Here is a 27,435-nt window from a genome sequence, read left to right as displayed (position 1 = left end):
CTTGTATTAGTTTACATTGATAATTTCTATCTATTTCGAATGTCTATTTTATAAAAGAAATTAAAAACCGTCAATATCATGGCGTTTCTCTTATTTATATAAATATATTTTCAGAAAAAACATTATATTATTTTCATGTTTATACACACGCGCGCGCGCATATATACACACATTCATATGATTAGTTTAAAAAAATTATCATAATTAAATAATAAGTAATAATAATTAAATAATATAGAGATTAACTATTATGAACGAAACAAATGATAAATGAAACTAAATGATTTGCTTATAGCAGAAAATTCTAATTTCAATAATTACTACGTGTTAAATTTTCAACTGTTAATATAATAATCATTATATATATATATATATATATATAAATATTTTTTTTTTCTTATTCGATTCTCGTGTGATTGCGTTCGTTTTCGCTACTTTCTTGTTTACCCTGGTCCTTCCGTCCGGAATTTTTTTCATTTTACTTTCTATTTTATTCTACTTATTCCAATATTTACTATATCAGCTAGTATTTTTGCTTATCTATTACACAAATAGATAACTTTTTTGATATTTTAAAAATAATTTGTGATTACTCCATAAATATTGTAATATGGTCGTATTAAAGAACATAAAATTTTAAATCGGATAGTCCTAATTTTACTATAGCTTTTAAATAACACATTTCTTTTTAAAATGAAACTTATTTTATGGCGTATTTCTAAATAAATGTTAACTTCCTATTACACACATCTATAATTAAAATAATAATAATAATAATTTAAAACATCTTATTTAATTATATATAAGTGTATTTCACGTTTTTTTTTAAATATAAATAATATTTCAATTATCGTAGATTTGAATACGTACTTCTAATCTTTATTAAGCATTGAAACAATATTAATAATTACCTTGCACTTAAAATTACTATAACAAGATTAAATACCTGTTTAAAAATTATATAAATGTATTTTTTTAAATTGATATTTTAAATTTCAAATGTATAGGACAAAATCATAATCCATAATGCATTAATACGAGATTATTGTACAATCCATTATACATTCGTGAGCTTATACTGTCTTTTCTTGTATACAATATTACAAATTTCTTACTTAAATACAAAATTTTAAAAAATTTTATTTTAATCAATTATATTAATTTAAGGTGTACTTAAATAGAATAGATATGAAGACAATTAAAGTAATGCAAGGATTTGAAAACCTTTCCTTGATTGTAATTTACTTCATCTAATAAAATTAAAAATGTTACTAATAATAATTACATTAAATTTATTCTTTTTAATTTAATTAAAAAAATATTGTTTATCGCCCCGATAGAAATTTTTTTGTATAAACTACCTTAATTTCATAAAATTTTGATGTTTTTGCTACTTGTTTCAATTTTATTTTCACTCATATTATTTGAAATTATTTTTTATATTGTAGATATATTTATATTTATAGTATATTTTATTCACGTATGTTGAGTTAATTAAAAAAATTCCTTATTAAAATAATGATACAAACGCATCAATTACTGTTTATTACTTCTAAAATGAAATAAAAAAAATTTTAACTGCATTCGATATTTCTCAAGCTAGTTTGCAGAAATATATTTAGTATATTCTCGATTCGTAATTTCATACAAGATTAATAATATAATAATAATCATAATAGTAATAGTAATGGTAATAATAAGAACAATAATTTCTAGAAAAATAAATATATTTATATTTTATATTTGTTTAAATATTAGAATTTGAAAAAATATAAACTTATAATCTTGGAATTTACAAAATCTAATTAAGTAAATATTATATTAAAAGAAATAATATTTAATAATGAAGTCTACAAGTATATAAAAAAAAAATCTATTGCTTATAAATTTTCCATATTTTTATACATACTTTTTCGTAATAAGAAATTTCATAAAAATAATATAAAATTAAATATTAGTTCCTTAAATTTTATTGTCTGTTGAATCAAATGATTTTATAACGTGAATCTTAATTATTTTTGGAAATTATGTTAAAAATTTATCATAATATTATTATACATTTTTTAGATTTTATCTTTTCTATCTTATATAGATAAGATATTATAAAACATTTTTATTTCAAATTCTTTCTAATTTTTACTTTATTAAATATATGATTTTTAAATAAAGCACCGTTTATAAACTCGGTAGTAATTCTATTTAATAACTAATCTTTTAAATATAGGTAATCTATAAAAAAACTATAATGATTTTCTTATTCTAATATAGAAACTTATTTATTCTTAAATTAGTAGTTTAAAATTTTATAGGAGTATATTTTTATAAGACTACATATATATATATATATATATATATATATATATATATATATATATATATATATATATATATATGCCGACAAGAGATTTTATAAATTTAAAAGTTAATCTATGTTTTGAATAAATTGTGATAAAAAAAAATCTTGCAATTACAAATACATTTATTCACAGTTCATATTTAATGCATGTGCAAAATTAAAAGTACTTTAAATATAAATCATAAAACTTTTTAAAGTAATTAACAATCTCTCATATAAGTATTGAATCATATTTTAATTTGGTACAAAACTGTACGAGTATACTTTTTCATTTTTATATAAAATAATAATATTCCAATATTTGTTGATAATTTCAACGTAAATTATAAAAAAAAAGGATTATTTAAAAGCAATATTAATAATGCTTAATATACGAATAATTCAAAACATTTATTTTGTATTACTACATGTAAATATAATTTTCAATGGATATAATTTATCACTTTATTATAATTCTAATATATTAAATTTTAAATTTACTGGGTATTCAAAGAATTGAATCAAAGAATTCTCATTTTTTTATTCTATCTTTTTTTTCTTCTTCATAATCTCATCTTTATTTTCTAATAATGTAACGCGAGGTGCCAAAATAAAATGACAACGTATGCGATCATTTGTAGCGCCGCGGCCTTTCATGTGGGATGTCAACCTCACACATCCATACAATAGCCATCCTGTCTATGTAGTCATGCCATTAAAATATAAACATTGTCTCTTTTTTATTAGTCAGCCAACCAATGCCTACGCTACGAAAAAATTTTATATTGCAAAGACAATCACTATTTGATTTATGTATATTTCTATTTACGCATTATGACTAAATTTTATACATAATCTTTCATCTAATGGATGACATATTTTTCTATTATTACACCTAAGGCTTTGCGTCAATTAATTGCATAAAATTCGAAAGCTAATACCTAGACACGTAATTCTATAAAATAAAATAGCTTTTCTGATGATTATAATAATAAAAGTTATTAAAATATTATATTATACAAACACAATAAAATCTTAAAATTTTTCGCTTTTATTTGATATTTCATATTTTTATTTTATGTCATATTCTTATTTATTAATCACCATTTTTAAAGATTATTATCGCCGAATTTATGTATTATAGATGCATTACTTTAATAAACATTAAACACTGTACACTTAATAATTGCTATTTAAATACTTTATTAAAGAAATATTTATAGATACATAATCATAGTAAAAAAAATTTCTTTTATATAACTATTTTATTTAAAAAATTAACTATTTTATTAATTATTATTATTAAATATTTTATTAATTAATATTATTAACTATTGTATGTTCTACTTATTTTCTAAATAACTTAACTTTTGAATTCTGAGGATCCTACCTGTAGAACTTATAATTATAAAATTAATTTCCGAATATTTCATTTATTTATACTATTATATAAATAAATAAATTTTTAATAGATATATATATATATATATATATATATATCCTTTTGTCATTCATATAATTGAAATATGTTCATATTTTTAACGAATAATGCAATTTGATGTCATTTGATTAAATTATATTATTTTTATTTTTACAATAATCATTTTAGCGGAGTAAATTTTACAATTAATAAATAATATTATATTTAAATAATAAATCTTATCTCTTTTACATCATTTTAAATACTTTTTTTTCTATATTCGCTTTTTATCGATCTATACCTTCATTTACTTTCTATTTTACGCGTTTATTTATTATATTTTCATACAATTATACATTTCATTGTGTAATTTATTTAAAATTTAAAACTTAAAATTTATGTTATTTTTCACATAAGTTTCTTTCTTTACCGAATATTAATCTTTAATTATTATATTATAATTTAATATTGTAAAACGTGTAATTTATTAGCTAAAAAATATAATCAAAATGAAAATCTTGAAAATTATAAAAAAGTAAATATGTTAATTTATTATAGTATCCATATCCTATTATAGAATTTTTCGTTAAAATTGGTATGTAACGTAAAACAAGTTTTAAATTAAAACAAAATTATATATCAGACTTTGACTTGATATCATAGATAAGCCGTAAATAATTGTATTATTAAGATCAACAGAAAAGAATTAACAGTTTCCGTCGATAGATAAAAGCTTACTTTTATATCTGTCAAAAATGTACATACAATATAATATTATTCTCATTCAGAAATAAATTGTACATATACACTGTAGAATATACTTAAATAAAACATAACATTAGAAAAGGAAATTTTTAATAATTATATAACTTCTATGATAATATCTGTATAAATAATTGCAAACAATTGCTGCAATTATATGAATGAATGACCAAACATGAATTAGTAGTTTTTCTATGATAAAGCTAACCTTTTAAATAATTAATTATATAAAATAAAACCTAGTTGATATAAGAATTTAATGATCAAAAACATTGTAATATAATAAGAATATAATATAAAAAACGTTATAGTTGTTACGGTAATAGCAGTTGCAATGTGAGTACTCCAAATAGAATGCTATACAATATTCGGATATAAGACTACGAATGAAGAAATGCAATAACATAATAATTGAGATTATCGCATAAACTACAATATATAAGAATTACATTATCTATTAGAAACATTGAAAATAAATAATCTATAAAAAAATTAATACAAAAAATAATACGTAAATGAATGTAATACTCTACGGACATAATTAAAAGTAATTGCTGAAATATGATCTTTTATTAGTATAAACGATAAAGTTAATGTGAACAATAGTAAATCGAGCTAAGCATAAAAACCATTCTATCAAATTATAAAAAGTAGTCTCCGTGCACCGTCCATCAAATCTATAGGTATTTATATTATTTTCACTTTGCAACATACTTTAGGTAGAAATATTTTTTCATTCAATTTCCATAATGTGTTTGGTATTATTTATTAAATAGCAATTGAGCTTACCCCAAAATATAATTCATTAAATAAATAAAAATAAATTATTTATTAATTATAACGACTTATATTTCGAATATGTTGTGCTATATTCGTTTATTAAATGTTTATGTTTTCTATAAAAAAAAAAAAAAAAAACAATTATAACACAGAACATTCATTCTCCATGTATATAAAAAACAAATGAAGAAAAAAAAAAAAAAAATGAATCTCCTTACTGACGATTTAATATTGGCTGCACTGTCAATACAAAAATGCTATAAATGACCTGTCTGTCCTTCAAACTTTCCACGGTCAGTGCCACACGCCTTTAATACCGGGATGTTTGGAAATTTTTATATACACATTCAATAGCTTAAAATATTTTGCTTGTGTTACAATCACTACTCGAGTTCTTCGATCGGGTGTCAAACATAATTTATAGAGAATATAAATTTAAGAACTCGAAAAATTCTTTGAGTATGATGCAAACGGTTCTTAATATCGGTTACTCTGACCTTGCTTCGTATTTTCGAGAACATATTAGTGCTTTTGTGTATTTGCTTAATCTATTTGATAAGAAAACGATATATTTTTTTGTTTATTATTTAGATTAAATTCTTAAATATGATTTGAATTTGCAATAAAATTTTCAAGGAAAGTCTTTTGCAAGTATTTATTACCGGAAATAATACAAAATATTTATACAGTGGCATGTATAACTTTTCGATAAAGGACAGTTATGTATCTACTATACAAGTATCTACTATAGTTAATGCGCATGATCGACAAGTTTTGAATATGTATAAATTGATGAATGATCACATTCAGTGTCGAACATACTTGACCTTAATTTACTTAATTGATTTAAAGAAAATTTCTGTTCTAGAATTCGAAATTCTATCTTTTTCAAAGTATTCCGGCTACGGTCTCCGTTATTGTTCAGTGAGGTAATAAGACTAGAAAATAAGTAATTGGAGTAACCTGTTGCAATGTCATTTAACATGCCTCATACGGTACTTTGCCTGTACATAAAGTAGTATTACCTGACTGACCTTTATCGCTACTGTCATTAATAATAATAATAATAATAATAATAATAATAATAATACCATCTACAAATTAAATGACATTATTTATTGTATTAAAACTCCTACAATATTTCTTTATCATACGATAATTCGAATTTTGTCAGATAATATTTTTAATATGGTATATTTCTATAGTGAAAATTGATTTTCACACGCCTTCAATTAAAAATAATAAAATTCATTTCTTTTACTGCTGGAGGGGCTTTTTCAAACATTTTCAGAAAGTATTTAATTGCTTTCAATGAATAATAAAAGTTCATTTAGATTCAAATTAAAATATTTGAAAGCATGAAGTTAAATTTATTTATATTTATCTTCATAAATTTATTTACAAATTAAGTATTTTAATTTTAACGTTTATATTTAAATTAAATATATACATTTTTGGGTATGTAATATTATGATCGCCGTATTAGGGAGACAGAAAATATTTTGCTTTTAATATTAGATAATTTTTATGTTAATTTTTATATATAAAAAATTATTATGAAAATTCTGACAATATAAACTAATAATATTTAAGTAAATTATTAATTACTTATAATTTCATTTCTTATAATTTTTTTTATTATGTTTATTTAATTTTTATTACTATGTTTACTATTACTATTTTATTATTATACTTTGTTAAATTAAATTTTTTTTCGATAAATTAGGTTTAATGAAAGAACATTTTAAAGAATATAAAATCAAGGTTCTCAGTCTTCATAAACTATACGATTGATCTCGATAATGCTATATTGTAACATGCTTTTGTAAACAGATAGTGTCTTGATATCGAATTGATTTGAGTCATATTTTTAAACTACATATTCTAGTGCCCTATGCTTTTACTAATTTAAAATAATTGTCGTTACAGTATTAGCAGAAGTTTTGCACAATAGAATACTCTTTAGTAGTGTTTACAAGTTCTCTATAAAATAATTTAAGTTATTTCTAAACAAAAAGTCTTTGCAACATATCGTCAATATCATACAAGAGTCAAGCTTTTAAAAATCTTCTACATTGTCGGTGTTTAACATTTGAGTTTCAGATTCTACAATCTGCGAATTTTCCGATAGATCATCTTGTTGATGATAGCTTATATTATATTTTTAAACCAGCATGATTTTTTATGTCCTATGGAAAGAAATTGTATATATATACATATATAACTATTGAATAAAACTATTAAATAAAATCACTGATAAAGTCAATACAAAAAATAAATCCCTAGACTCACCGATACAAATTGTAATGACTTTCTAATAAATTTATTCTTATAGTTTTGAAATTAAATAATGCATATACATTAAGTTATTAAGTAAAGAATAATTGTGTATTAAATGTTTCATGACTAAATTCGAGTTATATATTATATATATTACCATATATTTAACTTAATTTATTCGCAATTATGAATAACAATTTGTTTTATATTCTGATACTTTCGTATGTGTAATTATATTCGCAATTGATTCTAAATTAATAAAAATTGCATATAGTATATTGTGTAGTGAAAAATTATAAGATCCTATCAAATACGTATATGCTTAACATTTAGCCTATGTGCGATGAGCATTATACAATATTTCAAGTATAATTCTATTTATTTAATTATGCATCTAAATAGAAAGAAATGAAAGAAGGTTGTATATCAACACTAGACTTTGACAGAATTCCAGATTCAAAGGAATGCATTTCAAACCATAGTAAGATTAAAATATTTACTTTTAATGTTCACACGATTAAAATGTTTACTAATTATTCGGGATTTACAACTTTTTACGATTTCCTCCTGCATTACAGACTTCTTATGTTTAATATATATGCTTACTGCTATTTTTAACTTTTTGCACATAATAATTATAATATTATAACGTTATATTGTTTGTATTATTAAAAATAAATAAGTCTTTTTAATAAAAATTATAATTTTAACTTTCGAGAATTATAAAAATATTTATTTAGAAAATGCAACAAGAAAAAATAAAGATTTAGCCTGTATTTACTGCAATACAGACATTCATCAAATGGATCGATACATTCAGAAATTTTACTACAATTTCTGTTCCTATATCTGAGTTATGAATGTCTCTTTCGATCTAGCCCAGTTTCAACTCTTCTCGAGCTCTTGACAATGAACTTTCTAAGAAGTAAATTTTCATAAAACTTACAGCACTGGTGTTAACGACTTCTATAAATAACTGTTATTAATAACAATAATAATAATAATAATAATAATAATACAGAGACAATTAAGAATAAAGAACTATCAATAATTTGTAGGAATCTAATGGACCATAGATTCGACATATAAAATTGATCATACATAACGATCAACGATTAAAAGAAATGAATGTAAACTGGTTCTGTTCGGTAATATGCATGTAAATAATATAAAATTTTGATTGATAACAAGATAAAATTCTTTTATCATTTGTTTGTAAGCTTAAAACGAAAAAAGAAAGATATAAACATAGTTTTATGTTACGACTATATTTAGAATTAAGAGAATATTAAGTAATTAATTATTAATACCAATAATAAATAAATATAGGTTTATTAATTTATATATAATCGATCAGTTACATGCATGCATGCGTTACATATACAGAATCTATATATACAAACGTGTGTATGTATAACATTTGAATTATTTGTAAAGTAATTAAAGATTATAATACATTATTAATTTATAAAAATATACCTTTATATTAAATTAATCGAAAGTATAGAAAAAGTAAAAAAGATTGATATGTAAAATATATAATTTCATGTAAAGGATACATTGATAAATATTATAACATATCATTAATTAACAATTATAAGTTCTCAATGTAATACATTTCAATTTTATATTATTATGAACAATCAAGTATATTGGAATAAAAAATGAAACTGTATTCTAAGTATATTCTATTTCATACATAATCGTTAAGTCAAATAATTTTATTTCTTACTCATTATTCAACAATTTCAATGCTTTATTTTTGAAAATGCCTATGTATAGTTACTAAAAATAAATTGTTTACAGAGTACATATTAAATATAAACATTTTTTAAATATCGGAAATAAACATTAATTTTACAAAATTAAAAAAATTTTTAATTATAAAATAAAATAATGAAATGATAGTGAAGTAAAATTAAACCAACATAAGTAAGTATAGCTGTAATTGTTTCGTTTATGCTGAGTGATTTTTTCTTATTGATGTGAGTATAATATTAGCCTGTATAATGTATTATGTTGCATATATTGGTTTCTTTATCTTGATGTAATATCATACCAGTTCGGGTAAGCCGTATCTTACTATTATTGATAATTGATACTCGATTTCTATTGTTTTTATAATGAAAAGTATACATATTTATTGCGGCGTCATAATTTTTTTTATAGGAATCTAATGTATAAAGATTTTTATCGTCGAATTTGAAATAAATGTACAATAGATCAACATATATTTTATAAATATAAATCTGAATTTATTTTATAAAAGCTATACAAGTTTCTAATTATAATTACCTACTGTACTTCCAATCAAAACAAAAACAATATAACTTTAACTTTGATAATCGACGAAATATGTTATTGGAATTCGGTATCAGTGTTGCTATATGATCATATATTTCCTTCTATCTTTATTGTATCTAATAATTTTAAAGCTTTGTTTGACTACACTTTAAACGTTCATTTCGTATAGTCATATTAACAATGGATTTTAATACGATTAATGACATCTCAAGAATTAATATTTATAAGCCATCCAACAATTCAGATAACTCAAATTTTATACTTAATTTAACAATTTTCAAACATTTAAATAATATATATACTTTTATTAGAATAATTTGTAAATCAAAGTAAGTATAATAATTATACACATATTAAAGATATGTATATATATTTATACTATTAATTAATTTATGATTTATTTACAATTGATTAATAATACCAAGTTTAAATAATGTACAACATTCGTAATATAATAAAAGAAAAATATATAATTTATTTATTTATATAAATATTATTAAGAATTATTAAGATTAAATTATTTAACAATAATTGAGTACTTATAAAATTTTAATTATTAAAAACATTAATTTATTATTAATTGCATAATATAAATCATGAACAATATTTACATCAGTTTTGACTAATATTACTTGAATCTGTTAATAATTTAGATGTAGAATATATATTATACTATTATCATTTTATTATAAAATATTTTTAGCATTTTGTATATTTCATAGCTATTGCTGGGCCTTAAGTATAAAATATTTATTTTGTGAAAATTTTGCCAATATTTGGAGCAGTATGCTTAAAAAGTTATTTTGTAAGAGTTCTAAAAATATCGATTATTTTATCAAGGTATAAGAAAACATTACTTCATTATAATTATTAATTTATAATTTTAGTCAATAATTTATTAGAGAAGATAAATTATTGTATTTTCTAAAATATATTTTTTGCTTGATTATCTTTCCATAACTAATTACATCTTTTTTTCATTACTTATTTTAGAAAAATAGGGATCAGAATATATTTAATTCTAAAAATTTAGAAACTAACTTTTATATGAAAAATGATTTTACAAAACCAAGTGATGATCTAAGTAATTTAACTAAGGTATGTTATAAAATTATATAATTCATAAAACATTAAAACATTTAAATTAATGAAACTAATAAATTATATCGTATTTATAAGAAAATAATTTATAAATATTTAATAGTATTTTTAATTAATTATATTTTATTGTTTGTATACAATATATTGTTATTTGAACCTTGTTTAGCTATTAATTATAAATAATATTATATGATATAATATATAATTTTTATTGTTATCATTTGTTAAGGTTAACATATAATTATTATTGTTAAAATTTGTACAGATTATGCATAAAAAATTAGTGCAAAATGATGTAAATATCCGCTATGAACTATTAGAAGCAGAAAAGAAACTCCTTTCACAAATAAAGCAAACAAGAGAACTAGAGAGGACACTACGGGACGTTAAAGAAATCGTAGTGCAAGATCGGAATTACTTTCAGAATAAAATTTTGAACAACTGTTCGTCCATAATTCGCAAAAGAACAACATTTTTTGGAAACTCTGGAAGTTTCACTTATTCAGATATGGTATTTAGTATTCAATATTATAATAAATATTTCGTACATTCAAATAAGTAATAAAGATTTTAAAAACTATTATCAATATTCAGAAAATAATATAAAATATGATATAAGAATATATTTTAAATAATACGATTTTAAAAATAGGAACGTAATTCTTTTACCACTGAACTGGAAGTCATAAAAGACTCAACGAATACCCAATGGACTGGTTTGGAAAAATATGTAAATGAATTAAAAGATATTCATTCAAAAGAGGCAAGCAAAATCAATTACAGTAAAATTATTAGTTATTAGTTACCTTATTAGTAGTTAAATGAGCTGTGGTAGTATTTTCTATAATTATATGAAGTAAATTATGTAAATACATAATTATTGTTTAAAATTTTGATAAGTTCTTTTTTCTATTTTTCAATTTTCGAATTAACTAAAAACTATTTGTAATTTCAATATATAGAATGAGATAAAATTTAATATATTTACTTATTAATACTAAATTAGTATTTTTATGATATATTTTCTTATTCATGTGATATACAAATTTTTTTAAAATATTAAATAGCGGTTTTCAAAATATCTTAAAATAAAAAATGTATAATTTATTATTTATTATGGTAATTAAAAATTTTAGTTTTCATAAATTGAAAGAGTTTATGAGTTAATTGTATTATGATTTACTTTTGAATAACATTCTTCCGAATGAGAGATTTTTTAAATCAATAACTAAATTCATATTTAATAAGAAAAATAATCTATCCAGGCTAAAAAAAATTTCGAAGCTAAATAAATCAAATAATTCTGATAAAGTATTTAGAAATACGTTTATTAGAAAAACAAACTTATTACTTTCTAATAAACTGAGAAATTTTGTAATAAATATAAAGTACATTCCTGTTCTTATTTAAATATTGATTTAATACTTTTATAATTTTAGAGTTCATATACAAAAATATATTTTTTAGTGTTATTAATATTTAGCAACATATTAAATATAATAAATTTGCACATGAATTTCAGTAATTAATTAAACGGATTTCAATGATGTTTAAATTGATTTATCTAGTGATTACATGATCGTGTATTTAAATAATAATATAAATTATAGATTCTATCATTACATGATAAAATAAATAATCAAGACAAAATAATAAAAAAAATTGAAGAATCAAATATAACATTTATTGAATTATACCATAAAATTCAAAAGGAAATGGTGAGATTAAAACATGATGACTTACTTAGATCTATCAAATTACAGAAACTGAAATTAACGAAGGAGTTCCATGAACAGGTTAATATTATACTATTATTATAAATTTATAAAATATTACAATTACGTAAATTTAAATATGTGTAGCTGATAATAAAAATTATGATTATATAAATAATTATGATTATCCAAATAACGTATTCATTTTTTAAGACGAAAACAATATATATTATTCAAAATAATATACTATATTATTTCAATTATTTATTACTGTTATATAATGTATACTGAATATTTTATTATCGTTTATTTAAAACATTAAAATTTTAATTATTTTTATTACTTATTGTTCATTAATTAAAGTAACTCGCTATTTTTAATATTAAATAATGTATTTATATCAAACGATGTGGAGCTGTTGTTTATAATTTTACATAATAACAGTTTTATAAATTTAAATTATATATTCAATAAATTACTCATTAAAGCTATACAAGTATCTTTTATAATTTTCTTAGCTATTAAATTTGAATTAATTTTGTAATGTGAATGAGATATAATATGCATATGAAATTACAACATATTTGATATTATCTATTATTAATTAAAATTAAATTAAATTTATACTCAAATGAAGAAGAGTTAAGACTGCTTAAAACTATTTTATAATGTTAGTATTATTATATGTAAAATAGATTTCTAATCATATCGTGAACTTAGAACATAATTAAATAAAATACAAATTTTTATTTATTATAGAAAATTTGAAATTAAAAATAAAAAGCATAATCCATCTAAAATGATATTAAATAAGATAAAAAAAAATAATATTAAATCGTTATTTCTTAGATGAGTAAAATATTTTTACCATGAAATATATGATCACATGAGTATATGAAACAATACAAATCTCGTATTAATTACGGTTTAATTTGTTTATAGTAATGTTTATTATAATGAATATATTGAATTTATTTAAATTTATATTTATATTAAATTATATTAAATTTATATTGAAATCTATTTAAAATTAGGTTAAATAATTTTATTTCATGTTGTTTGACAATACGTCCATGTGGAAAATCATTACAAGAGTACGAATAAAAATATAATATAAATTCGGAAATATAATTCAAATAAGAATAACAAGAAAAAACTTCAATACCTTTCGAAATATTTTTAAACAAATTTATTATATAGTCTCTGCTTCATTATTTTATTGATTTAATTAGTATAAATTAAGCATTCTACAACACAATGAATATGCGATAAAGATGTAATATCTTTATTTATTCAAAAATAAGTTAAATACAAGTCGCTAGAGTAACTAAAAAATATATTTATTTTGTTCGTTTTTATTTATTTATTTATTTTTTTAATTTACTTCGAAGATATTTTACTATTTATAGAACATAATATTGACCAATTTAAGATTGCGCAGTTCATTCTATATTCACCAAAATTGAATTAAAATTTTTTAATTTTAACCCATTAAGCGTTAATGTCATCAGTTCTTTTATAACTATTTCAAGAAATGTTAACAAATTAGATTTCAAATAATTAAATTAATATATAAGATATATATATATATATATATATATATATATATATATATATATATTAAATTAATATATATAATAATATATATGCTGAAGTTTTAAAATAATGTTACTTAACTGGACAGCGCGTTAATAATTTTAGATTGTAAATACATATTTCGATGTGATTCGTTGAAGACTTTCTTTTTTAATTGAGAATTAATATATATTCAAAAATGTACAAGTAATGGGAATGCACCAACTTGGAGGTTGTAACAATTCCAAATATGAAGCGGATGCTTTTATTATTAACAATACTACTATTTTGGCCTGGTAACCGCCTTTACGATAGATAGCCTTATCCGTGTAAGGACTCGTGCGTGAAACCTCAAGAAATTAATCAAGCAAGCTCCTAACTCTATTTAAACGCCTTTCTACATCTTCTGGATTTTGCAGAAGAACACACGGCTGAATCACGTGAATTACGAACTTCGCGCCGAGCTTCATGACTCGGCCCAGCGGATGAGGAGGCTGAACTCAACATTAATGGAGGTGCGGCAGTCTCGGGATGACCTCGCCGAGGGCCGTTAACGTCGGAGCAACGACCGCCGGGACGATCGGCACCGAGGCCAGAACTGGAAATCAAGGTGAGGACGCGGTCGGACGAGCTTCTATTTATAGATGTAGGCAGACTCCCGGCACACTGGGTTAATGGGCGAAAGACAAGCAGCGTCGGATCCACGTAACTCTCCCTGCCGCTCCTCTTCATACTTCGCTCTCGTCATCTCCAGCTGCGTTCTTGTTAGAACTGACCATTGATTCACACCACCACTATCCACCTCCAAAAATTACATTGAAATAAGCTAAGCATTGAATCGTTTATGGATGAATGTTGCAGACATTTTTTTTTTTGTAAAATTCTGACGTCATAAAAATCAAAATATTTCGGTACCTTCTTTTTGTAGGGAATTACAGAATGCATATTAAAATTGAAAACTGTCTTTCAATTTATTTGAATTCATTCTTAAATAGGAAAACATTTAAGAATTCGAAAAGATTATTTAATATAATGATATTTATCAATATTTATCAATAATGTAATAACAATTTTATCAATAATTCGAAAGCTAGTCAATATAGGATTAAATGGTTCTTTGGTGAATACTTTCAATTCCATTTTTCTGTTAAGATATATATTGTCGATAAAACTCTTACTAAAAGCAAGTGCTTGCAAAATTTTTATCAAGGGTGTATCAATACTTTTAAATACATAACTAATCTTTATTATTGAATATTTCGTTTATTGAATAATTCATTACATTAATTCATTCATTCATAAAGTTATTAAACTATAAATCCAGATCGAAATCTAAAAGATGATTGATTTATTGTATTACAGCCAAAGAACGGAAAAACTACCTGATGCGAGTTCAGATATCTATATTTTTCCTAACAGTGTTAATTTAGAGAATTCGAACTACAACTCATTCAGATTAATCAAGTTACAAAAATTACAGAATATTACAAAACAGTAGAATCCTAAAACTGTTACAAAAGTCAAGGAAGCTATTATATAAGTGTGGTAATCAAGAAAAATTAATTAAGTCTTACACCAAGTTTATAAACGTATGCTTCGAAAAAGTTTCTTCAGAATATTTATATATGCGTAAAAAGTATTTGTATGAAATTTAGTTTAGATGTATTTTACCAATATCATTAGAATAACGGAACATCAAATTGTTTTCATAATTTAAAATAACTAAAATCACAATTATACAAAAGATATATGTGTATGTAAAATATTGCTATTTGAAAATATGTTGTCAACTATTAATTTCAATAGAATTTTGAATATATATATATATTACAATAATATTTTAATATAGAAACTTTATCTGTAATGTTATATGCTTTGTAAAAATACTTAAAAATTACTATTTTATACGTTCTTTACAATAAAAAATATTAAATTATTAAATGATCAAACATTCAATATCATAAAAGTATTTTATAATATGTTATAAACTTATTGATAATAATTTATTTTAGTATTATTATTACACTTAATTATTCGAAAGTTATTCCAAAAATATTATGACTTTTTCTATACTTAAAGAAAATTTAATTTACAAAAAAATTTATGGATAGAACTTATAGTAATTTTTCAGTTTTTCTCAATTTTATTTTACATTCTCTAATTATAGTAATCACCTTTATCCATGTATTTTTAATTTACATTTAATGAATTGATATTGATATTTAATTTAATATTTAAAAAAAGAAAACTAAATCAAAGAATAAAAAATAAAGTTTTACAACTAGTAAATTGCAATATTATTCATATCTTTCATTGCAATAAGATAAATGTAATAATTTAATTAATCTGATTAAAATTAATATTATAATATTGTATATAAATAATCAGTATATATAGTTGTAATAATCATGAAAAATAAACAGCTGCTTTTATTAATATTTTGCCATTAAACAAAATTTTAGATTAAAATAAATTTTACAATAAAATAAATATTTTATGTGTGAATTTTGTACAATTTTAAATGAAAATTGTCTGTGTTTAAACAAAAATTTTTATGGTTGTTAAAGATTTTTTTGTATTTTAAATATTTTTATTTCTTGTTGTTTTGTTTAAATAAACATATTATAACCAGTATAAAGTTAATTTCTTATTGTTATATTCATCATTGAATTTATTTATTGTTATATTTAATACTATTATTCAGAATTACAGTATATTAAACTAATATATGATGACATTAATATTTTTTAATAGTATTACTACATTATTATTTTCTGGAGAGTATTAATCGTATTATAAATATAACAATTAATATATTTAATTATTTGATAGAATTTTTTGTAAAATTTAATCGTTGCATCTTATGTATTTTAATTAATTTTGATTATTGATTTATCATAAAGATAAAAATATTTAAACAAATATCATTATGTGGTCAATAAAAAATGTTTATATAAAATATATTCATATTTAATTGTAATCAAATATGTTGATTGTAAAAAATATGGTTGGATTCAAATTATTTAGTTAATTTATTTAAAATTATCCAAACTAAATATTAAGTAGAATTATCAATTAACTGTATAAAGCATAAATTTAATATTTGTAAATAATTGAAGATTTTAAAAATATTTTTTTATAACATAAATTATTTAATTCATTTATATAATAAATAGTATTGATTATTATCAATATTCTAATTTATAGAAAACTTTATAAGAATAAAAAGTTGATAACATATTTGATTATATAAAATTTAACGATTATGAAAAAATATGAAATGGGTTATTGCAATACTCTTTTAGGTTTGTATCTTAATTTAACTATATTAATATTAAATCATTAATTTTTTTCTTTTTAAGAACAACTTCTCATATAATTGTAAATTTGGGAAAAAATAGAAAGAAACTTAAACAAAAGTTGCGCTATTAATGTCTATAAATGTAATAAAGAGCGATTCTAGGGAATTTTATCTTCAAATTATAAATTTTGAAAAGAAACTAGAAATCACTGGAATATTTCCTTAACACCACCATTAGTCAAAAATACACGTGAAAGCGCGTGTTCGTGACATACACTTACTAAAATTTGTAATAAATCAGATATATTTAATACCGAAGTTCTTTTGAAAATATTCTATAATAGGTCATGTAATAGATAAAATATAAAATAGTATTTATTTTTCTGAATTGTACATGAAAGTAAGACACGTACAATTTTAAGGTTAGAAGTAGCAATCTTGGCGGGAGAACAATAAATGTTTTAATAAAAATGGACTTGGAGGCAAATTTATTGTTAAATTATATTCCTATAATTTCTGCTACAGTTTTAACACTTGTCACTTGGATCACCGTGTTTTATAAATTAAAGTTAGTATACATAAAATTTTTTTCGATATCATTTATAGAAGTTAGTATTACAATAGTATCCCAATTATTGTTTATTTTATCTTTTTATTTCCTATTAATAGGAATCGCTGGCCAGTTAAAGTAAATTGTTGGTTTTGCAATAATAACTCAAGAATAGAAAGAAAATCACTTGATTGGTGGCTTTGTCTTTTTTGCAACCAGCATAATGGCTTTTCTGAGGTAAATTTAAAATAGTTTAAAAATAAATCTTTAATATAACGTTATAACATAAAAATAAATTTATGCTCTTAGGATGGTGATTATAATTATGAAATACCTGACCAGTATAAAATAACAAATGATAGTTGTAATAAAAATATATCGTATTGTGAAAGAAGGGATATTTCAATCAACAACAATAGTCTTTGTAAACAGTGTAATAGGAAAGAAGAGCTAAAATTATTAAAATTAAGAGAACTTGAAGACTCTATTGATGTATATAATGATAAACAAATTGCACGATTTGAAGCAAGTTTTGAGCAAAAGTATCCATTATGTTTTAAATGTCAAAATATTGTAACAAAAGTTTTATACAAACAAACATTATGGCTTACTCAATATAAAATGCTTCTTTTTAAACAAAAGCCTATAAGAAGAGTAGTGGAAGTAAGTTTATTTCTAAGTTGTATCTGAATTGAAAATAAATAAATAAAATTATTTCAGAATCGAGAGAAGGTGGAACAAATTTTGCGTATACTTTTATCGATTATTGCTATAGTAACTACTTATTTTGCTGAAGTTTTGTACCTTCCACTATGTGGAATATTTTTTCAATTATCTGCATGTTTTGTTAGCCCAGTTAATAAAAAAACATCTGATATTCTACCATTAACTGGATGGGCTTGCTTAATTTTTGTTAGTGCATTTTCAAGTAGTACAATTTTGAAAATGCTTAAAATATATTACGATTCAACTCCTGTTGATGATAGCACCTATCAGTACTTTGTAAGTATTAAATTTTACTTTGAAAATTTATAGGCACCCTTTAATTTTATTATAAACATACTTATTTAAAAAAAAATATTTCAATTTTTAAAATTTTTTATTTATTTTTAGATTATTACTCTTGGAACAGCAATAGCTCTTGTAAATTTAAAATTTAAATCTTACAAAACACTTTCTAGCGAATATCTAACCTTTAAAAAATTAGAATCTCCTAATAGAAATATTTTTATGCATCCCTCTTCATTAGAAACTGCAGCATTGCTTAATGAAGAAACTAGCTACAAGATCTTGAGTAAAAAGGAACCAAGGAAAAATTCACCAGTTAATCTAACAGATACTTTAGTCACTCCTTCAACTATAGAAACACCTATTCCCTTAAAACCAACTAATTTGTCACATTGGTAAATATTTAAAATTAATTTGAATAACTTAATTTATATTTTATATAAAACAATGTTTAGTGTTATTATATTGCTTTTTGCATAATCATAGGTTATCAGGAGAAAAAGTTAGTTATGCCCAAAACTACACCTTATCTAAAGCATCAACTTTTGTACCTGAAACAGAGAAATCTTACATCAATCGAACTTATTCTTTAAATGACAGCCTTTCCAGTTTAAATTCTTTGTCTTTAGGAACACAGGAAAAGATTCCGACATTACACTATCCACGTATGTTCGAAACGCGTGTTTATGGTACAGCATCGCCTGATCTGTTTAATAAGCAACAGCGCTATTGTCAGAAGCGTTCTATCCTGGCACCAGCAAGGTTACGATCAGTTACACAAACATCATGGGTTGCTGGAGGCTATTGGCAGTCGGGCATAGATACACCGACGCTCTCACGATCATCTAGCCAAAGTTCGGGTTTTGGATCATCAGGCTCGAATTGTGGCCTGTCACGTGAACCCTCGGTTCAAGAGTTTGATCAATACTCAGTGGCGTCTGAGCATTGTTGCTTTGTCCGACCTGAAAATCCTCTCTCTACGAAAAACTCAAACACCGTTAGGAGACGAGGTGACAATTGCTCGCCAAGGTGTTCACAGATGACTGAAATGATTTGTAATACTGAGTCACTACAACATCGTTTAAGAAATGATAACCATTGTAGCAGACATACAACCGTCGTTACGAATCCTGTTTGGCTACCAGCTCTACTATGTGGATCACTCGTTTTCAATATGGTAGTACTATGTACTATTTTATTGCGTTGAGGGTTTAACAGAACTCTATACTTGATAATGTTTGATAAGGGAAGAAAGGATAAACGTATATTAATACTTTAATTCACGGAATAGGTTGAATAAGCATGTAGTTTGTTAATCTATTATAATAAAAGTATACTCTATAAAAATATTCTCTTTACATTATAATTCTTAATGTGTAGAAAAATCATTAAATCATTGAAAACTTGCAACTTTTTGATAATTAATGCAAATTAATTATTTTTATGGAATGTACTTTTTAGTTAGATAATTTGAAATTATTTATAGAATCTAAGGAAATTCTTAAAATATATAAAAAAAATTTTACAAACATTTTAATTTCTAAGTTATTTACTCAATTCAATACTTAACTGAATTACAATAGAAACCCATTAGATGTTGTATGTAAATATCATCCTTTTTAATTTTAATGTAACGTGTACCCAGAGTCTGTGATATCACTATAATGAATGAAAAGTTTCATATTTTTACATCTTCATAGAATATTGAGTAAATTACAACTTTATATTTATAATAAACAAAAACTACAATTGCTTAACTATCAAATATTTTTAAATAAAATATGTTTCTGTGAGCTTAAATATTAGTAGTTTCTCTGGTAAACAGTAGTTTAGATAGCTTCCCAAATAAATCTTACTCTCTTGTTGCGATTATTAGCAAACTTTTAATTTATTATCATTATGTAGTTATATTTATTAAAAAAATATTAATTTTTGAAAAAAGGTGTAAAAATTGAATATTCATAAAATAAAAACTTTATAAGATATTAATATCTTTATATCATTATAAGATAACTTTATTTTGCGCGGTTGAAACATAACAGTTTTGATAATATTTTTACTTACGTATATAGAATAATGTCGACAATCGACTTAAAAGACTTATATTCTTTTGATTCATTTTGCAATAGTGAAATGAAAATGGATATTATTTTTATTGAGGTTCTTGAATTTTAAAATTTAAAATTTTATTTATTATAATTTTTTTTTGAATTTTCTAAAAATTAACTATCAATATATTTTTATACATTTTAAGAAGCAATATGTTATTATTTCACAAATTTCATTTGAAATTTTTTAATTTAAGAATTTCTTTAATATATAAATTATTTAATAAAAATAATAGTTATCATATTTTATAGAAAAATGGTCTAATTAAAAAAATTTTAAATGTCCAAATTGATCATTTAAGAAACAAATCATGTATATCAATGACGCATACAAATTATATTTTCATAAAAGTAACTATGGCAATTATGAAATCGATGGTAACCTAAGTAATTACTAGAACTTAGTTCAATTATCTTAGTTATCTTATTGTATACGTAACTTAAAATAATACTTTTCTTTTTTTTTCATGTCATAATATGTGCACTAGCAAAATTATTTGTAGAAACATAATTTCATTTTGTTTGCTAAGATTAGTTGAGTATAAGCTGTTATACATATATTGTTAAAAAATCTAATTTGTTATTGTTGCAAAGACTAAGAATTTTTCAATACTTTGCCAAATCTTTTTTAAAAAGAATTTTCTTTTCATTGCTAATAATATTAATATTTACCATTTATAAATATTTCAAATTGAAAGGACTTATACTTACATATTAGTTGATTAAGTTTTATTGTATGCGATATTATAAAAACATATTTGATTAGTATTCATTGCCCAGTGATTATTTAATAAAATTTTATTAAAAAACTGATAATTTAAAACAATTTTTTTCATTCTTAAACCACAAGTTTTTAGATCTGCGTCATACTTTATCGGTATCGAATTGATATATTTATATATGATTCAGCAGATTATTATTTATTTAAAATTTGGATATTGATAAATTTTTAAACATTTGAAAATGTGTTCAAAACTTAAGTTAGAAAAAACCGTGAAATGTCCAATGCAATATGTTAATGTAGATTGAAAAATGTCATATTCTATGCGTTAGCCGTGTGTCTCTTGTTTTTTTTTTTTAACTTCAAATTGTAAATTTCATACACACATGCCACTTTTGTACATATCGTGCGCTCATCAAAATTCTCGTTTGCCATGGCCTCTATGAATTTCGAATTTGAGAAGTTTCAGTTGATAAACGCTCCTCTTCCACCGGCTAAAAAGAAGCAGGGTCAATCATTGGGTTCGAAGGCACGGGAAGACGAGTCAGCGGCAGAGCCGACCAAATGTAGGTACAAGTCCACGGTGCTTGTCGGCAACTGGTTTAACCAGAGAGCTACATATGAACGTCCGTCCAACGATTGGCTCACTATTTATGCAACCACTTATATTTGTAAAACGAATCCGGCTCTTAAGAAAGATAGAATCGCACTCAGTGATAACAAGACGAAAGCTGAGGTGAGGCAAAATAAAAATGTACCTTTCTCGCAAAGTAATGCATAATCAATCTAATTATTGGGATTAGCATTTAAAAAATGATGAAATACTCATTTCTAGTATTTGCATGAATGGTACATTAGGATATTTCATAATAACAATTACTTGTGTAGATAAAGTTTGTATTCTTTCGAAATTAAATTCTAAATGTAACGACGCGGAGAATATATATAATGATCTATAAATACGGATATAACTTATTCTCATTATTGATACTTAAAAAACACGATTATTACTTCTTTGAAGAAATATTTAAAAATATTTTCACCTATTACTGAATTGATAATTTGATCAATTTATATTTTATAAATTCATTTATTAATAGTATGTACACTATGTATGTATTCGAATGTAATTAAATATGGAATAATATTTTACAAGTGTATGTAAATAAAATTAGAAGTAATTAAATGATTACAAATTTATTAAAGGGTAACTTTTAACTATAAGCAATATTATCAATTTAGATTCTGCGAATACGCAAAAAACTTTATTATATAGAAATCTAATCTATCCAACGTATAATTAATTTGTGTAAAAAGAAAAAATTATTTATTTGTTATAAGATTGCATTGGTAACAAAGACAATAAATAAATGTGTCAAAATTCAAACATTGCATTTTTATATTCAATATTTGTTAATAATACAACTAAATTTACATAACACATTAAAAATTTTATATTCAATATTTTTAATAAATTTTTAGTTAGACTATGTTTTCAATTATTAATAACATTTAGTTAAAATCATTTTTATTGTCCAAAATAAGACTACTCGGTATCACTTTTTTTTAACAATTGTCCAACTCTATTTTATTTAATCATTATAAATGTATTATACATTGGTGCGTAACATTACATTTGACTTACTATTTGACTTTAATCAAATAATTAAAAAATAAAATTTTAATATGAAAGTGGTTTATAAAACTTGTTTCCATACTATATTTAATTTTAAAAATTTTTGTGTGCAACAGCACGGCTTGGGCTCAGAATTCTTAATCAAAGAATATGGAAATACTTTTGAGAACAATTTCACTACTACAAATGATTTATTCTTTCGAATTATACCAAAAGGGTTATACGGTAAACAAGTACGAAAATTCAGTGGAAGGTAGATATGCTGTTAGCTGAATCCTATTTTAATACGTTATTATTTTAATGAAAACTATAATTATAATTAATTTGGCGTTTAATCTATAATCATTGTTGTTATTCAATCAACAGTTAAACAGTTCAATCGTAATATATTTTACAACCGTTTCTGATCAAGAACCTTTCATTTTGTACACTGTTGTAAATACTAATATATACCATATCATGCTTAACAACACTAAAATCAGTATTCTATATTATTAAAAATCTATAATTATATATTTTTTTAAATAACTCCGTCTCACATTGAAATTAAAATATAGGAATTGTATATATTTTCATAATTAATTAATTTCATGCACTGAACTTGTCAAGAGGTGTGTATTACTTCGAAAGGAAATAAGCTCCTTATTTTTTTTTTTATATGACGAAAAACGCTGTAATTTGCTTATTTTAATTATTTTCATGAAAAATGTGAATGAAAGTAACGTGTATATTTTTAAAAGATCCATATATGAATTTAGCGTTGGTAGTTACATTGAATCAAAAACAATTTTTAATAATGCATATAAAACAAATTTTGTATTAAAATTATTTTTAAATGTAAAATTAATAAAAAGAAATAATAAATTTGTTAAAACGAATTAACATCATAAGCTTATTCTTAGAAGTATCAATGCTTCGAATACAATTTTATTTTTATATTCATAATTTCTATTCATAAGTATTATTACATAATTCTTTTATTTTAAAACCATAATTAAAATAATTAAACAGAATATTTAAATTTATGCAAAGTTTAATGTTTTTTAATTTTGTATTTTAATGGATGTTCTTCAATTTTGTATTTTTACTGATAATTAAATATATAATTGATTATATGAAAGATTAAGAATAGAATAGATAATAGTAAGTGCTATAGAGTGATTACTCAATGCAAAAACAAACAATTTAAGTTTGAAAATAAAAAGTTGTTGCAATAACAGTAACTTTTATTCTTCAATATTTATAAACCATATAAATATTTAATATCCATTACAGCAATTATTAGAAGTAAAATATATATTTTCTAAAATAATTTACTATAAATAAATTGGACAAAATTTTTTTAGAATTCACTTTTTCTTGTTAGTATATAAAATTATAATTTTTATTAGGAAAAATAAGTGGTTACCAGAAATAGACTTAACCAAGAATTTTGGAAACTTAACTAAATTTTGCTTAAACAAAAAATCAGAATCAACTAGTACAGAACAAGAAAAGAGGCAAGTGACTAAAAAATGTTTAACAATATATAGAATGCTAAAAATATTAAAAAATTTTATTATTTTTAGACGTTTTAAGCCGAAAGGAAAAATGAATGAGCCTTACCTTAATCACTTAGATATAGACTGTAATCTTCCATTTCAATCTCATTTAATAAAAGGCTCAATATAGTATTCCAATATTATAAATAAAAATGAATTGGCACAATGAATAAGTATTTCCAAAAAATAAAATTTTTGTTAACTTATGTAATTTCAGGATTTTCAATATTTAATAATTTTATTACAAATAAATAAAATAAAAATGAAATGTGTTTTCATATGAGTATATCGTATTATTCGTTTCCTCTTTAAATAGCAAATAAATATATTTTTTAATTATTCAGAATATATAAAATTTTGACGTAGCACATACTTTTTATTTAATTATTCTTTAATTTAAAATAACTATAAATACAAATTAAAAATTTCTTTTCTTTTATTTCATTATGTAGAAATAAACTTTTATTGTTTATAGAAAACTATGAATTCGTAATTATTTATTTATGCTTTTATCGACTGATTACTTTTGTAAATATAATTTGTTTTGTTTAACTAATAAATTACAATATCAATATATATTTTTTACTTATTTGTTTAACATCTAATAAATGTTATATACGTATTAGTATATTATTGTTAATTATTATTTAGACTAAGTCATTTTTATAATGAGTGTAAAATAAAAATATAAATATAATTATAATATAGGGATATAATTTATCAAAAGCTGCCTGATACAATCTAGTTACAATTGATCAATCTAAGTACTATCGATTCAAAATTGAAACCAAAATGTTATATTTAATTGTAGTTTAAATTTAATTAAAATATGTCTACTTTATAATCTAATTAAATCTATCCTTAAAAACCGTCGCTTTATTCAATGTCATTGTAGCATTCTAACTTTTAGGCACTTTGAAGGAGGTTGATGTCAAACCTGAAATTTATATAGACTTTATATTTATATGATTTTATGTGTGTTTTGAAGCCTATACGATAATATAGAAATTGCTTGATAAATAATTTATAACAAAATAATGTTAAAATTAATCAAATTGTATCGTAGATTGTTCAATGTATTGGGTTTATTGGTGTCCTTATTATCATCGTACCAATTATATAATCATAATAGAGCCATTAATTTAACATGTAAATAAGTAATTTGTGATTAATAAAATATAATATCCTTTTAAATACTAAAATTGTAATAAATTAATCATTAAAATTAATTATTAAATCAACTCAGAATTAATCACTAAAATAATTTTATAACAAATATGTATATGGATATTTATTATTTTTTATTAAGATACTTTAATTTTAATAAGAAATTTTTTAAGTGTTATAATATTAAGTCTGTAAAATAAATATTGATTTCATATTACATTTTGTACTCTAAAGACAAATAATATTTAATATTTAACTTATACATAGTATCAATATTGTAATTGTACTTTAGTATAACGAACAATTACATATTTATTCAAGCTACCAAAAGATTCTATAGAATATGTATAATAAAAAGATATATATATATATATTTCACATTTGTCTTTTAAAGCTAACAGTAAGCTAGTGAGCGTTTATTTAAATTTTAACGACCCATTCAGATTTTAATGTTTTACTCGATTTGTCTTACATATATAATATCCAGCGAGAACAAGCTTTTTGATTAATAAAACAAATATTTTTAACATTCATATTAAAGCCATTTGTTACGTCTTAAATGAATACAATGATAAATATTATTTTAAACATAATAGTTTATGGTAAGCAAACGTGAGTTTATAGTTAAATTGTTAATATGTAATCAATATTTTTGTTTTCAAATTTACAAGAAATAAAATTAAACATTGTATTGAAAATACTTCAATAATCTGTAAAATTGTATTTAAAATCGATTATGCATATTTAAAATCAATGCATATAGCCTGATAAATTCTTAATTAATGTATATCACAATGCCCAAGTATTCATCCGTTATCATACATTGAAACTCTGTAAATTATTTCAAATCTCAGAAGTTGTATTTAATATTGAATCTTTTAAAAATTTATCCTTTATCATGCAGAAAAAAAATAAAATTATGATTAATTCGCGCAAGTTCTTTTGAAAAAGGCTAAAACTCCAATAAATTAAACTCAATTTTTTCATATTGGATATTAATACAAGTTCAATAATTATCAATTATCAATATATATATAAAAATTAATAAACATAGTATACGAACTCACAATAATAATGATCATTAATTATAGAGGCGTAACGATAAGTTAAAGAACTTTTTAGGAAACAATC

General features: G+C 22.0%; 3 protein-coding genes across 3 annotated transcripts; all 3 read left to right on the top strand.

Annotated features, from left to right (window-relative positions):
* Nucleotides 1-10,928: 10,928 nt before the first annotated feature.
* Nucleotides 10,929-11,784, top strand: LOC105361662 (uncharacterized). The gene is made up of 3 exons (XM_011498912.1): nt 10,929-10,979; nt 11,248-11,493; nt 11,635-11,784. Exons 1-3 carry the CDS (start codon nt 10,929-10,931, stop codon nt 11,782-11,784), a joined length of 447 nt encoding a protein of 148 aa, XP_011497214.1.
* Nucleotides 11,785-17,808: 6,024 nt separating this feature from the next.
* LOC105361399 (uncharacterized) lies at nt 17,809-20,467 on the top strand. Its single transcript, XM_011498563.1, has 6 exons — nt 17,809-18,141; nt 18,243-18,360; nt 18,433-18,786; nt 18,844-19,125; nt 19,237-19,526; nt 19,618-20,467. The coding sequence occupies exons 1-6, from the start codon at nt 18,044-18,046 to the stop codon at nt 20,336-20,338; spliced, it is 1,863 nt and encodes a 620-aa protein (XP_011496865.1). The 5' UTR covers nt 17,809-18,043; the 3' UTR covers nt 20,339-20,467.
* A 1,882-nt stretch (nt 20,468-22,349) lies between these two features.
* On the top strand, nt 22,350-25,267 carry LOC105361661 (uncharacterized). The gene is made up of 4 exons (XM_011498911.1): nt 22,350-22,696; nt 23,713-23,849; nt 24,988-25,095; nt 25,165-25,267. The coding sequence occupies exons 1-4, from the start codon at nt 22,394-22,396 to the stop codon at nt 25,265-25,267; spliced, it is 651 nt and encodes a 216-aa protein (XP_011497213.1). The 5' UTR covers nt 22,350-22,393.
* Nucleotides 25,268-27,435: the final 2,168 nt, after the last annotated feature.

This window comes from Ceratosolen solmsi, unplaced genomic scaffold (assembly GCF_000503995.2).
Source record: "Ceratosolen solmsi marchali unplaced genomic scaffold, CerSol_1.0 scaffold30, whole genome shotgun sequence".
NCBI classification, from domain to species: Eukaryota; Metazoa; Arthropoda; class Insecta; order Hymenoptera; family Agaonidae; genus Ceratosolen; species Ceratosolen solmsi.
The sequence above is the reverse complement of the archived record's forward strand: the minus strand, read 5'-3'. Positions and strand labels throughout refer to the sequence as shown.

Bases quoted from the DNA above. Each gene is read 5' to 3' on its own strand.
- LOC105361399 (XM_011498563.1), top strand. From the start codon at position 18,044: ATGGACTTGGAGGCAAATTTATTGTTAAATTATATTCCTATAATTTCT. The intron at 18,361-18,432 runs GTAAATTTAAAA...TTATGCTCTTAG, and splicing joins AGCATAATGGCTTTTCTGAG to GATGGTGATTATAATTATGA. The intron at 19,527-19,617 runs GTAAATATTTAA...GCATAATCATAG, and splicing joins CCAACTAATTTGTCACATTG to GTTATCAGGAGAAAAAGTTA.
- LOC105361662 (XM_011498912.1), top strand. From the start codon at position 10,929: ATGAAAAATGATTTTACAAAACCAAGTGATGATCTAAGTAATTTAACT. The intron at 10,980-11,247 runs GTATGTTATAAA...AAATTTGTACAG, and splicing joins ATCTAAGTAATTTAACTAAG to ATTATGCATAAAAAATTAGT. The intron at 11,494-11,634 runs GTATTTAGTATT...TTTTAAAAATAG, and splicing joins GTTTCACTTATTCAGATATG to GAACGTAATTCTTTTACCAC.
- LOC105361661 (XM_011498911.1), top strand. From the start codon at position 22,394: ATGGCCTCTATGAATTTCGAATTTGAGAAGTTTCAGTTGATAAACGCT. The intron at 22,697-23,712 runs GTGAGGCAAAAT...TGTGTGCAACAG, and splicing joins ATAACAAGACGAAAGCTGAG to CACGGCTTGGGCTCAGAATT. The intron at 23,850-24,987 runs GTAGATATGCTG...AATTTTTATTAG, and splicing joins GTACGAAAATTCAGTGGAAG to GAAAAATAAGTGGTTACCAG.